We start from the raw sequence: 14,718 nt of genomic DNA, 5'->3' as shown, positions 1-14,718 counted from the left end.
CTTTCTCCACCTGTGAAAACCTAGTCTCTATCTAACACCTCAGAGGTGTTAAATCATAAAATGGCATTCACGCAAAGTAAGGGATTCACATTGAAATGGAGAAGAAAACAATGGTGGGCCATCGCTGTAGCAGATCATCAAATGGTGGTCTACAGCTAGTTAGAAATGTAAATGCACAGGTGAGTCTAAATTTATTTTTGGTGCAGGCAGATAACTTTGCAGCAAGGGAAATTGAGAAAGCAACAGTATCTCAAGTCAAACTAATAAATAGCAAAATTAACAGCTTGGGGACAGAGAAGGGATTATAAATTAGTGGGTGAATTCATTATCAAATCAGGTACACAAAGAAATATAAAGTTAGATGAGATTGAGAGATAGACAGAAAGGAAGAGTACTTCAAAAAAATTACATTCTTAAAATCTCCAGTGACAGTTACTTGAAGGAAAGAGATTCCACATTTGTAATAGTTAATGATTCTCTGGCACTAAAAATTAGAGTTGAAATGATAACTCTAGCAGGTTTTGTTCAGATCTACTGTGCACTTACAGCAACTTCACAGCGTTTCATGAGGCAAGCAACAAGATGCCATATCCACGAAGCTGACAGCAGACTTGCACAACTCTGACATCAATTTTCGAATTTGAAAACCACACACCATTTGTAGTATTAACCTGTCACCATTATTTTGACAGCAAAAATCTAAGCCATTAAATCAAAAATAAAAACAAAAGTGCTGGAAATACTCAGGTCTGGCCACATCTGTGGAGAGAGAGAGAGAAACAGTTAACATTGAGTTGAATATGACTGTGTTAATTTTGTTTCTCTCACTCTCTCTCCACAGATGCTGCCAGACCTGCTGAGTTTTTCCTAGCACTTCATTTTTAATTTGGATTTCCGGCATCTGCAGTATTTTGCTTGCATTAAATCAGGAAATGGAATCAGTCAAAGATACATCAAAGGGCTCTTAAGCAATCAAGACTTTTCTGAATCTTCAGAGGTGTGAGGGTTGTTTGCTAGAATACTTAGAATACTTTTGTCAGAATGAGTTAGCTTTAGAGTAGCAAAACACATCAGACAACACTGCCTAACAAAAAGACACAATCTGGTTACACAGACAGCTTCCACCTGCCAGTGGGCTATTCCCTGCAATCTCCACTCAAACCAGGATGAACTCTTCCCAAAAATCTTCCCAGAACCCTTTTCTCACCAAGTTGGAAGGGGGGTGATTTAGACTTAAGGTTTTTGACTGCCTTCAGCACTGGTGGATTTCAGACTGCCCATTTTAAATTTTGCAATGTGCATCTAATAAAATTAATTATAAATGATTTTACTGCAATGGTTCTCAAAGTGTGGTTCACAGGGATCCTCCAGGTGGTCCAAAATGCAGGCCCTTCACACACATACACACACCATGGTTGAGGCCGCAGGAGAGAACAGGCCAGAACCTCAACCCTGCCACTCACCTTGTTACACAACCCATAAATAGCCCCTGCATGCAGAGCACGTCATAAGCATGAGCAAGATTTATGTTAGTGTTAACAGCTGCAAAATCGGATTTTCAACACTGAAAACAGGAGGAACTTACTGAACGCAGAACCATACATCGCCTCATTGATGTCTCATCAAAAGCACTGCCATTCGTCCCATTAATTCTGATGAAGTTTTGTTGCAGTGACAAGCAAAAGGTGGGGGTAGTAATTTCAGGGTCTGTGGCCCTGCCCAAGTGGACAAAAAAAATTTCAGAACCACTATTTTACTATACTGACCTACTACAATGCAGGCAGGATATGGGACTGGAAAATCAGCTCTAATCGCAATGTGAAATGCTTCTTTGTACATCATGGGTTTATGGCTAACTAGCAGCTTCTCGATACTGGGCCATCGTTCCCAAAAGTCAAAGTCAGCTTCACTCACATGGAAATGGAAGAATTAAGCCGAGTGCATCTACAACTATGTCAATGTTAGTGGGCTGAGGTCTTTATAATTGCTTCCTGGTGCACGGAAAGAGCCCACAGCCATAAAATTAATAACTGCAGACAGCAGTGCAATAACTAGCATTGGAGTTGGTTGCAGCAATTGAGAGAGGATAGTGAGCAGAAAACTGCAGATAGTGTTGCTATGTTGCAGCATAATTGGCTCTTGCCCTCATTCCTCTGACATGAAGTTTCACCTTGTACATGTTTAAATGGATTTGCAATTTGCCTTAACCTTTGCTCATAAATCTCCCTCATGCATTTCTTTGATATTGACAGCTCTGCCAACACTGAAGAATAATCGCTCAATATCAGACAGCATCTAACTCTGATCTACCCTTTAATATTTTAAACATATTGATCGGCTCACCCTCAATCCCTATACTCAAAGAAATACAAGCCAAGTCAACCAGTCCTCATAATTTAATCCTCTAAGCCCCAGTATCATTCTCGTCAAACATTTTCCTTCAGTGCATCAGGGAAGAATCTGCCAAGCTGTGGAACCGCAGAAAGCGTTTTGCAGGCCAGCTCCTCTCTGTTGCTGCTGGGTCTATAGTTACCCAGATAGGTAGCATCTTGAACTCAACAAAATATAATTTTCACTACTAACCTAACAAATCTCAAGAAATCTTCTGTCTTATTGTTGTATTGTTGACAGATCTGACCTTTTCCCTCCAATACTAAACAATTGTTTTAATTCACTTTAGTAATCCATTAACAATCCATTCGACAGGAATTGCAGAACAGCTATAAAAACATACATACATTAATGTTCTTGTCTATTGTATGATAAAACACAGGAGCAGAAGTAGGCCATTCAATGAAATCATGGCTGATCTGATAATCCTCAACTCCACTTTCCTGCCTTTTCCCCATAACCCTCAATTCCCTTACTGATTAAAATCTGTCTATCTCAGCCTTGAATATACTTAACAACCTAGCCACTACAGCCCTCTGCGGTAAAGAATTCCACAGATTCACTATCCTCTGAGAAGAAATTCCTCCATCCGTCTTAAATGCCCCTTACTCTGAGATTATGCCCTTTGGTCCTAGACTTTCCCACAAAGGGAAATGGCCTCTCAGCATCTACTCTATTAAGCTCCCTAAGGATATTATATGTTTCAATATGGTCACCTCTCATTCTCCTAAATTCCAATGCGTACAGGCCCAACCTATTCAACCTCTCATAAGAAAATCCCTCCATCCCCAGGATCAACCTAGTGAACCTTCTCTGGACTGCCTCCAATGCCAGTATATCTTTCCTTAGATAAGGGGACCAAAATTGTTCACAGCATTCTAGGTGTGGTCTAACTAGTGCCTTGTATAGTTTTAGCAAGACCTCCCTATTTTTATACTCCATTCCATTTGCCTTCCCTATTACCTGTTGAACTTGTATGTTAGCTTTTTGGGATTCACGCACAAGGACTCCCAAATCCCTCGGTGCTGCAACCTTCTGCAGTCTTTCTCCAATTAAATAATATTTAGCTCCTCTTCTTCCTGCCAAAGTGCATAACCTCACATTTTCCCACATTATATCCCATCTGCCAAGTTTTTGCCCACTCACTTAATCTGTCTTTCTCGCTCTGTAGACTGTGTCATCTGCAAACTTGGCAACAGTACATTCACTTTCCTCATCTAAGTCATTAATATATATTGTAAATAATTGAGACCCCAGCACTGATCCCTGTGGCACTTCAGTAGTTACAGGTTGCCATCCCGAAAATGCCCCCCTTATCCCAACTCTGTCTTCTATTAGTTAGCCAATCCTCTATCCATGCTAATATACTACTCCCAACACCATGGGCTCTTATCTTAAGTAGCCTTATCGAGGTACCTTATCGAACACCTTCTGGGAATCTAAATATATTACATCTACTAGTTCCTCTTTATCTATCCTGTTTGTTACCTCCTCAAAGAGTTCTAATAAATTTGTTAGGTATGATTTCCCCTTCATGAAGCTATGCTGACTCTGCTTGATTAGATTATGTATTTCTAAACGCTCTGCTATTACATCCTTTATAATAGACTCCAACATTTTCCCAATGACAGATGTTAAGCTAACTGGCCTATAGTTACCCGTTTTTTGTCTCTTTGAATAAGGGTGTTACATTGACCGTTCTCCAATCCTCTAGGATTTTTCCAGAATCTACGGATTTTTGGAAAGATTACGACCAGTGCATCCACTATCTCTGCAGCTACTTCCTTTAGTATCCTAGGATGCAACTCAAGAGGTCCAGGAGACTTTTCATCCTTTAGCCATATTAGTTTCACTAGTACTTTTTCTCTAGTGATAGTTGTATTTATTTCCCCCCCCTCCCTTTTTGCCCCTTTCGTATTTTTGCAATGCTATTAGTATCTACAACTATGAAGACTGAAGCAAAGTATTTATTCAACTCCTCTGCCATTTCCTGGTTCTCCATTATTTCCCCAACCTCATTCTCTAAGGGGCCTATGGTCACTTTGGCCTCTTGCTTCCTTTTTATATAATTACAGAAACTCTTACTGTCCATTTTTATATTACTTGCTAGTTTACCCTCAAAGTTTATTTCCTCATTATTTTTTGGTCGTCTTTTGTTGGTTTTTAAAATTTTCCCAATTCACTGGCTTACCACTAATCTTTGCCACATTGTATACAAATGTTTCAACAATGCAGAAGCATTAAACGATCTCATATGCAATGTTGAAACCAAGAAAATTATTTCTTTAAGTAAAATGATCCAAAAATGTCAAAATTTCCACTCAAAGCAGCCATTTAAAAGATGAAATCGAGAAACTAATTTGAAAAGCATTACTCTGACATACTGCTGACAATTTGAATTTTTAAAATATTTTCATCTACAATAGTGGTTGCACTGCAAAATATTTAATTGGCAATGAAGAGCTTTGGGACATGCTGAGACAGTGAAAGGCATTGTATAAACGCAAGTGGTTTTCATAGGATTTTTTAAGCTATGATGCTATTTTCTTATTTCACCAACAGAGGACAATCTTGCACTAAAAATTTGTGCTGCTCCGCACCTGTTTTGACCAATTGAATTTTCTGACTAGCCACAGGTATGGATATAGTGATACCAATTTAGCCTCATGCACTAATTTTAGTGAAAAAATCTTTACATGCACTCAGACAACCTCATTTTACCAAATGTACAAAAAGATTAAAGTGTACATGCCTACAGTAAGCCTGTATGAGTATTGAGGTTTCATACCCAACAGGAGTGTATTGTTCATTTTTAATTTACAAATCAAAAATAATTGTTTCTGGATTCCCAATAAACCATATATGGCTAGTGGGAACTGTATTAGACAACAATGTTCTACACAATAAAGCAACACTTCCTGTCCGTGGTCTCAAATCCTGTCCCAACATTGAAAAAGGATTGAAGATTCAGTATGATTGCCCATACTCCGAACTGTTTGAAGGTTGTATTTGTAATTAAGGGGTTGCAGGGCAGAATTTGTGAAAATAGATTAATGAATCAAACTGCACAATATTAAAGGACTTAATTACAACTTTGACATTCCTTCATATACTCAAAGCATCACAAGGCATTTCATATCCAATTATTTGCTTTTTGAGATGTCGTCACTGTTATTCAATTGCTTACATCACAACAATTTGCACAGCAAGGTCCCAGAAAATCAAATGAGTGATAAATTAAAGACCCCAAATTTCCTTAGACCAACATCAGGATAGCCAGGGGCAGAAATTGGGATAGGTCTGAGTTCCGTCTTTGAGGGTCCCAGTACATATAAATCTACATGATGCAGGATTACAGCACTTGCTGGGTGACAGAAGTAGACACCAATTTCAGCAGAGCCAAGTTTGTTAAAGCTGCTGCATTCAATGTGATTAGCTGCAGAAGGAAAGGGAAACACTTGAAAAAGGACCAGTTCTTTAAAGTTCAATATTAACTTTGACTGAAACTGTTAACAATCAGTCCCAGTAGGTGATGCACACATTTATTGCCTCCATTCCCCCACTCCCTTTTATTTTTGAGGTGCGAGTGACCACCCTCTATATCAAGGCAGCATTTGACTGAGTGTGACATCAAGGAGCCCTAGAAAAACTTAAGTCAATGAAAATGAGGGGGGAAACTCTCCACTGGTGGGAATCATACTGAGCACAAAAGAAGATGTTTGTAGTTGTTGGAGGTCAATCATCTCAGTCGCTTCATCAATGACCTTCCAACTTAAGGTGGGGATGTTTGCTGATCATTGCACAATATTCAGACCATTCACAGCGACTCAGATATTGAAGCAATCCATGTTCATATGCAGCAAGATCTGGACAACATTCAGGTTTAGGCTGATATGTAGCAAGTAACATTTGCACCAAAGTGCCACGCAAGGACCAACAAGAGATACGCTTCTCCCTTTGACATTCAATGACATTATCATCACTAAATCCCTCAATGTCCTGGGGGTTACCATTGATGAAATGGACCAGCCATATAAATGCTGTGGCTACAAGAGCAGATCAGAGGCTGGGGATTCTGCAGAAAGTAACTCGCCCTCCTGACTCCCCAAAGCCTGTCCACCACCAAGGCATGAGTCAGGAGTGTGGTGAAATACTCCCCAATTGCCTGGATGAGTGCAGCTACAACAACATTCAAGAAGCTCGACACCATCCAAGACAAAGCAGCCGGCTTATTCGGCACCCCATCCACCACTTTAAACATTCACTTCTCCACCAATGCACAATGGCAGCAGTATGTACCATCTACAAGATGCACTGCAGCAACTCACCAAGGCTCCTTCAACAACACCTTCCAAACCGATGACCTCTACCACCTAGAAGCACAAGGGCAGCAGATGCATGTGAACACTGCTACCTGCAAGTTCCCCTCCAAGCCACATCCCATCCTGATTTGGAACTATATCACTGCTCCTTCACTGTCATTGAGTCAAAGTCCTGGAACTCCCTAACAGTATTGTGGATGTACCTACATCACATGGACTCCAGCAGTTCAAGGCAGTGGCTCACCACGACCTTCTCAAAGACAACTAAGGAAAGGCAATAAATACTGGCCTGGTCAGCAATGCCAACACCCTGTGAACAAATAAAAAAAATGTTATCCAATACTACATTAGCTTGTTATGGACTCTTCCCCCCTCAAAGCCCATCTTCATGGCAACATGAATCACATGAGTCTTGTATCCAGGTAGAAATACAAATCTGCTATCCTCAAGACTCCCCAACTCCATTCCACTTTGAAACTGAAGAGACAGTCTATAGTATTCTTGAGAGACTTGGAGATAACATTTTCCCAGTATCACAGATGCCCTTGCAATTATCTACAAGTGTGAATATCTTGCAGCTTCTTCCCAGTAAAACAGCCAGGGCCTCAATTGTCCCCATAGCAAGCAAACCACCCAGGCTTGTTGCTGGGCAGAATTCAGAAGAGGCCAGATGAATGTCTTTCAGTCCTCCATTTTACCCTAAATTAAAGAGACTTGCAAAAACATAATCTTACAAACTTCATATTTATAACAAAAAGGTATATAAAAAGTTTTTTGAATAAAGGTAAAAAGTTAATGGATATTTCCAGTTCTCATTAAAGAGAAATGCTATTCATTTCGTCCCATTCCTCTGCTCGTTCCCCAAAGCTGTTTAAATTCATCGATCTCCAAATATTTATTTATTACCCATTTAAAAGGTCAGGATTAAAGCATATTGTCAGGGTTTACTGAAGGTGGTTTTGCTGGGGATCCAGCCTATGCTTCAGAGCTAACCCAGGAGTGTTTGATGTTCCAGAAAAAGGTTTAAAATATAAAACATAAGGGTAAAAAATAATAGGAATTTTATACAAACCGCGATTCAATAAGTGTGGGTAAGTGGCATTAATTGGATAACTGATTCAAAGAGCCAGCACAAGTATGAAGGACCAAATCTGTGCGGTATCATTTCATAATTGTGTAATGAAGAGAATTCAGAATTCAGTTTCATGAATCAATTTTCACTGCTCGGTATCTGAATTCACAGTCCTCTGTAGCTCATTTTCCACATGAAGCAAAGAGACTCTTCTAATATCTGGTTTCCAGCAACAATTCGTTCATTAGCATTCCAGACACATAGCAATACTGGACTCCTTTAGAGAATTTATTCATAATCATTTGCCACTTGGTTAACTCTGATTATCCCTGTGTTTGGCTCTCATAAACAACGCACAGAGGGACAGTAAAACACTAACATTAGAAATCTTCAGTTTATTATATTAAATCGAAACAATCTGCTAGTGATTAAATATGAAGAGCACTTGCATGAGAGCAAGATATTTGAATCAGAGATATTGACTAGAGTTCTCTGGCTTTCAGTTAGCAGTGAATTTAACATTCACAGCTTAATGGATAACAAATACAGCCATTTGGCTCATTAACTTTGCTCCACCATTTTGAGTCTTGTCAGCTCTCCATAATTCCAATTTCCTCTTCATCTCTTAATGCTCAACTTCCCAGTAATCTATCTCCCTTTCAAAGATCCAACTTGTCTATCCACCACAGTCTTCCGAAACTGGGATGAAAATAACAGAATTACATCAAATTTACAGTACAGAAAATAGTCATTCAGCCCAACAGGGCTATGCCAGTATTTATGCTGCACATTGGCTTCTTCCCACTCTAATTATTTTCTCATCCTATCAACATGCCCTTCCATCCCTTTCACTTTCATTTACTTATCTAGCATATCCTTAAATGCATCTAAGTTATTAGCCTGAACCAAGCAATATGCCATCTTCTCACCACACTCTGCTAAAGTACCTCCTCCTGAATTGTTAATTGGATTTATTAGCAACTGTTTTATATTTACAGCCCGAGTTTTAGGCACGAACAAGTGGAAACATATTCTCTATGTCTCCCCTACTGAACCCTTTCATAACTTCAAGTAAGATCAGCTGTCTTTTTTCCAGAGAAAGGAGCTCCAACCCATTTAGTCTTTCATGACAGTTGTACCCTCTCAGTTCCGGCATCCTCCTTGCAAATCTTGTTTGCACCTTCTCCATTGCTTCTATATATCCTTTTTGTATACAGTTGTTTCCATGTCGCAATGTTCTTTACAAGTTACCATAACTTCTCTGCTTTTGAATTCTATTCCTCTGGAGATGAACTTCAGTGCTTTGTTTGCACTTCTAATGATTTGTCAATCAGTATCCATGGATCCTTTTGCACCTGTAACCCATTTAGACTTCTCAAGGAATGTGTTGCAGCCTTATTGCTCCTCCAAAATGCACCACCTCCAATTTACCTCTGTTGAAATTCATTTGCCAATTACAGATCCACTGCAAATGTATTAACATCCTTCTGTATTTTTGTCACAGTCTTCCTCCATATCAACCATAGCCAAAATTTGATGTCAACCACAGAATTTATTGCACTTGGGATTCTACTCCAAACCATTTATACAATTGGTGAACAATAGTGGTCCCAGCACTTGTGGAACAGCATTTCCCACCATCCGTCAGTCTGATCAACTACCTTTACCTCCTCTCTTTGTAGCCAAATTAGTACCTATTTTGCAACTTGTCCCCTGCACTCTACATGCTCTGACCTTGGTCAGAAGTCTATGATGCATGCCCTATTGGAAGCGCTTTCAAAGTCCATGAATATTGCTTGGCACTGTGCAATATTGCTAATGATTCTGTCAGCATGCCTGGTCTATTATTTTAACAACGGCGTCAGCCTCAGGACATTGCTGCAGGAGTTCCTCAGGGTAGTGTCCTAAGCCCAACAATCTTCAGCACTTCATCAATAACCTTCCTTCCATTATAAGGTCAGAAGTGGCTGTGTTTGCCGATAATTGCACAACGTTCAGCATCATTCACAACTCCTCAGATATTGAAGCAGTCTATATCCATATGCAGCAAAATCTGGACAATATCCAGGTTTGGGCTGACAAGTGGCAAGTAACATTCACACTACACAAGTGTCAGGCAATGACCATTTGCAACAAGAGAGAATCCAACCATCTCCCCTTGACATTCAATGGCATTACAATCAGTGAATCCTGCACTATTTTGGGGGTTACTATTGACTATAAACTAAACTAGACAGCCATATAAATACTGTGGTTACAAGACCAGGTCAGAGGCTAGGAATTCAGTAGAGAGTAACTGACGTCCTGACTCCCCAAAGCCTGTCCACCATCTAAAAGACACAAGTCAGGAGTTTGATGGAATACTCCCCATTTGCCTGGATGAGTGCAGCTCCCACAACACTCGAGAAACGTGACACCATCCAGGGCAATGCAGCCCACCACCTTAAACATTCACTCCCTGTACCACCGACAGGCAGTGGCAGCAGTGTATACCATATACAAGATACACTGCGGCGTTCACCAAGTTTCATTTGACAGCACCTTCCAACCCCTTGGCCTGTATCACCTAAAAGGACAAGGACAGCAGATGCTTGGAAACACCACCACCTGCAAGTTCCCCTCTAAATCTCACAGTATCCTGACTCACAATTCCTTCACTGTCCTGGAACTCCCTAACAACACTGTGGGTGTACATACATCATGTGCACTGCAGTGGTTCAACAAGGCAGCTCACCACCACCTTCTCAAGAGCAATTAGGGATGAGCAATAAATGCTGGCCTTGCCAGTGATGCCCACATCCCATGAATAATTTTAAAAATTTCCATACACAACTGCATCACTCTTCATGATTTCAATGTTGCACTACAAATACAGTCCTACTTGGCTGTCTTGAATTTCTATGTGTTCAATATCTATGCAGCATATTTTCCTGACGCATAAGTTCACAATATATACCAATGATTTGGGTGCGGGAACCAAATGTATTATTTCCAAGTTTGCTGACGACACAAAACTAGGTGAGCGATGAAGATGATGTTAAGGGGCTTCAAGCCGATATAGACAGATTGAGTGAGTGGGCAAATACATGGCAGATGCAGTATAACGTGCGTAAGTGTGAAGTTATCCACTTCAGTAGGAAAAACAGAATGGCAGAGTATTATTTAAATGGGGATAAATTGGGAAATGTTTAAGTAGAAAGGGACCTAGGTGTCCTGAAACACCACTCACTGAAAGCAAACATGCAGGTGCAGCTAAAGCAAGCAATGAAGAAGGCAGATAGTATGTTGGCCTTCATTGCGAGTGGACTTGAGTACAGGAGCAAGGATATCTTACTGCAGCTCTACAGGGCCTTGGTGAGACCACACCTGGAGTATTGTGTGCAGTTTCGATCTCCTTACAGAAGAAAGAATATACTTGCCATAGAGGGAGCGCAGCAAAGGTTCACCAGACTGATTCCTGGGATGGCAGGATTGTCATATGAAGAAGATTGTGCCAACTAGGCCTGTATTCACTGGAGTTTAGAAGAATGAGAGATCATCTCATTGAAACATAAAATTCTGACAAGGATGGACAAACTGGATGCAGGGATGATATTTCCTCTGGCTCGGGGTATCTAGAACAAGGGATCAGTCTCAGGATACGGGGTAGACCATTTAGGACTGAGATGAGGAGAAACTTCTTCATTCAATGGGTGGTGAACCTATGGAATTCTCTATCACAGAAGGCTGTGGAGGCCAAGTCACTGAATATATTTAAGGAGGAAATAAATAATTTCTGGACTCTAAAGGCACCAAGAGGTATGGGAAGAGCGCAGCAGCACAGCATGGAGATAGGGGATCAGTCATGATCATATTGAATGGCGGAGCAGGCTCAAAGGGCCGAATGACCTACTCCTGCTCCTATTTTCTATGTTTCTATGTAAATTGTGTAGATGGGAAACAACAGAAATGTGCAAATATTTATTTTTTTTCAAAAAGAAAACAATATTCCATTTCTCAAAAAGGTGCATGCCAATCAACCATTTGGCAAGTTAATAGGAAATGAGCTTTTCAAAATGGAATGTGAACTAGTTTTCAGCAACTCAATGTCATTCGTCATCTTTGACGCTGGATATCACATCATCGACAGACAATCGCTCTGCTCCCTGTGGAAGTCAAAACCGGTAGATTTTAAGTGGGAAATTCTCAGTGATCAGATGGTCGTCCTGGAGAACCACCACAACATTCACCTCAAATTCTGAAAGAAAAGATACAATTAGAACAGATACTTTTTCATTGCATTGCACATATAACCCTTCCAAATGGCTAAGAACCAATTATCTCAGATACCATAAAGCAAGTGAGTTGGATTTTAACTCCAGTTTTATAATGAATGTTAAACAGGTTGTAAAATAAAAAAATTGGAAATTTGCAAATGGAACAGATAGAATATGGTGCTATGTGTGCGCATCTTGCCTTTTTTTTTTAAATATAAATACTGATCTATGTATTCCCTGCATTTTTTTAAATATACATTTATATTTGTGTCTTCTCTCACTCCAAAATAACTCTATAAATATAAATATGTTGTTGGAAAAGTGCCTTTAATGTAATAAAACCCTCTCAAGGAGTTTTGCAGGAGCAGTATAAATGCATGACACCAAGCCACAAAGATATTAGGTCAGATGACCAAAAGCTTGGTCAAACAGGTTGGTTTTAAGGACTTTCGTAAAGGAGGATGCAAGGTAGAGAGAGACAGAGATTTTGGAATTCCAGAGCTTGGGACCTAGGCAACGGAAGGCATGTCCAATGGTGGAGCAATTAAAATTGGGATGCTCAAGCGGCCAGAATTAGGGGAACGCAGATATCCAGGAGGGTTGTGGGGCTGGAGGAGGAGATGGGAGGGATAGGAACATGAAGCGATTTAAAAACAAGATGGGATTTTGATTTCTTCTCCGCCGATGCTGCCAGACTTGCTGAGTTTTTCCAGGTAATTCTGTTTTTGTTTTGTTTTGGATTTCCAGCATCCGCAGTAGCTTTTAGCTTTTTGTTTTTATTTTAAAATCATGATGTTGCTCGACTGGGAGTCAGTGCGGGTCAGTGAGCACAGGGGTGATGGGGAACAGGACATGCGGTGAATTAAGATATGGGCAGCAAAGTTTTGGATGACCTCAAATTTGCAGAGGATAGGATGTGGGAGTGCAACCTCGAGTACATTGGAATAGTCAAGTCTAGAAATAACAAAGGCATGAATGAAGGTTTCAGCAGATGCGCTGAGACGGGGTAAAGTCGGGCGAGATTATGCAGATAGAAATAGGTGATCTTAGTGATGACATGAATGTGAAGTCAAGTTCATCCCTGGATCAAATGTGACACCAAGTTTGTAAAACAGGTTGGCTTAATCTCAAATCAGATACCAAAATCAGTAGTAATAACCAGGGACAGAAAAAGTGAAAGTAAACCATTAAACCACGATTAAGCACCTCAGACGCCCAACAACTTAGCTTCTAGGAACTGGCAAAGACCAGTTAGTCACTCTCAAACCCCTTATAAAGAGAATTGATCTAAACCTGGGATAGCTAACATTCTTTAATTGGAAGCATTTACCATATACTGCAGAAGTTGGTTCCACGAGCAATGAGGGAAGTCGTCTACACTGTGTAGAGAATGTGAAATGAAGAAGTGTATGCAGTTTGCTGCCTTCTATCCTATACATTGAACAGAAGCTGAGCGGGCGAGTGCCACACCGCCCAGCAGCCAAGCGGGCAGGCGCCACACCATGGATAAAGAATAAATGTTATATAAATATCATCAGCAAGCTGTAACAAATGGCTGCAGTCCAGTCAATTCATATATCCCATCCATTTTAAGTAGTTGAGGGAAACAGAGCTTTCAAGTCCCTTTGGTGCATATTCCAAGGATATTGAATGATGGTTAACAATAGCTGCATGTTCTAATTGATATGAAGTGAGACACACTGGGTTAAATCTGTAACTGACAGCACCTCGCTACACTAGAAATGCATGTCACAAGGTTCAAATTAGTGCCTTTGGTTTTGACATTGAGAAAAGTAAAGCCTGCAATTATTTTGAATATACTATTTGTAAGGGAACACTTGATCTACTTTTCAGACTGATGGCAGATCTATTCATCTGCCAACTGAAGACGAGATCATGTGGCAATATGTACACTCATAAGAGTTCTGCGTTCCATCTCTGGGCCTTGCTGCATTTACTTAAATATTCTCTGGTTCGCAGAGGCTGAAAAATCTGAGAACAAGATGGTCATTGAAGCCAAACCCACAAAGTGATGTAAAAACCCATAAACATCACAGCAACCATAAAAAAAAGTTTAAAATAAACAGCACCAAACCAACTTTCAACCTGGACTTTCCATTGATTTAGCATAAGCCGTGGTGCTCATATTTCCAGAGAAACAAGAAGGTCAGAGTGCCCTGAGAATGAAGAATGTGTGTCCAGGCCTCTGCCTTAAGTTGCTCAACTGTGGCCCAAGGGATAATACTGGCTTCTGCTCAATGTTTCATCCAAAGCAAAGCAATGTGACCAAAACCCAGGCTCTGAAGAAGTCATACGGACTCGAAACGTTAACTCTGTTTCTCTCTCCACAGATGCTGCCAGACCTGCTGAGTTTTTCCAGCATTTTATGTTTTTATTTCAAATTTCCAGCATCCATAGTATTTTGCTTGCATCGAGGAACTTTGATAAAGTGGGGAGAGGGACTGTGGATGTGAACCACTGCTCGGTGGTGCAGCACAGCCTCTTAAATATGCTTTAAAATTCCCTAAAACCAGGACCATAAACGCAGCTTTAGCAGCTGCACACTAAGTTGTAACTGAGGGCCTAGCTTCACAGATATTGTCCACATCATCCATTTTTATTCAATGCTAATGCTGCCAGACATGAGCTAATTTTTCATTTTCAGTGTTTGGCTAAA

The 14,718-nt window shown here is 40.3% G+C and overlaps 1 protein-coding gene across 3 annotated transcripts in view; it reads right to left on the bottom strand.

The window, feature by feature from the left end:
* Positions 1–11,732: 11,732 nt before the first annotated feature.
* The window catches only part of vps26c (VPS26 endosomal protein sorting factor C), a 66,236-nt gene continuing 63,250 nt past the window's right edge, over positions 11,733–14,718 (bottom strand). For all 3 annotated transcript variants that reach the window (XM_078560303.1, XM_078560304.1, XM_078560305.1), the window contains one exon: positions 11,733–12,022. In XM_078560303.1, the coding sequence (XP_078416429.1) occupies positions 11,940–12,022 (83 nt within the window). In that variant the 3' untranslated portion in view covers positions 11,733–11,939. The remainder of the gene's footprint in view (positions 12,023–14,718) is intronic.

Source organism: Cetorhinus maximus, chromosome 16 (assembly GCF_964194155.1).
Source record: "Cetorhinus maximus chromosome 16, sCetMax3.hap1.1, whole genome shotgun sequence".
NCBI classification, from domain to species: Eukaryota; Metazoa; Chordata; class Chondrichthyes; order Lamniformes; family Cetorhinidae; genus Cetorhinus; species Cetorhinus maximus.
The sequence above is the reverse complement of the archived record's forward strand: the minus strand, read 5'-3'. Positions and strand labels throughout refer to the sequence as shown.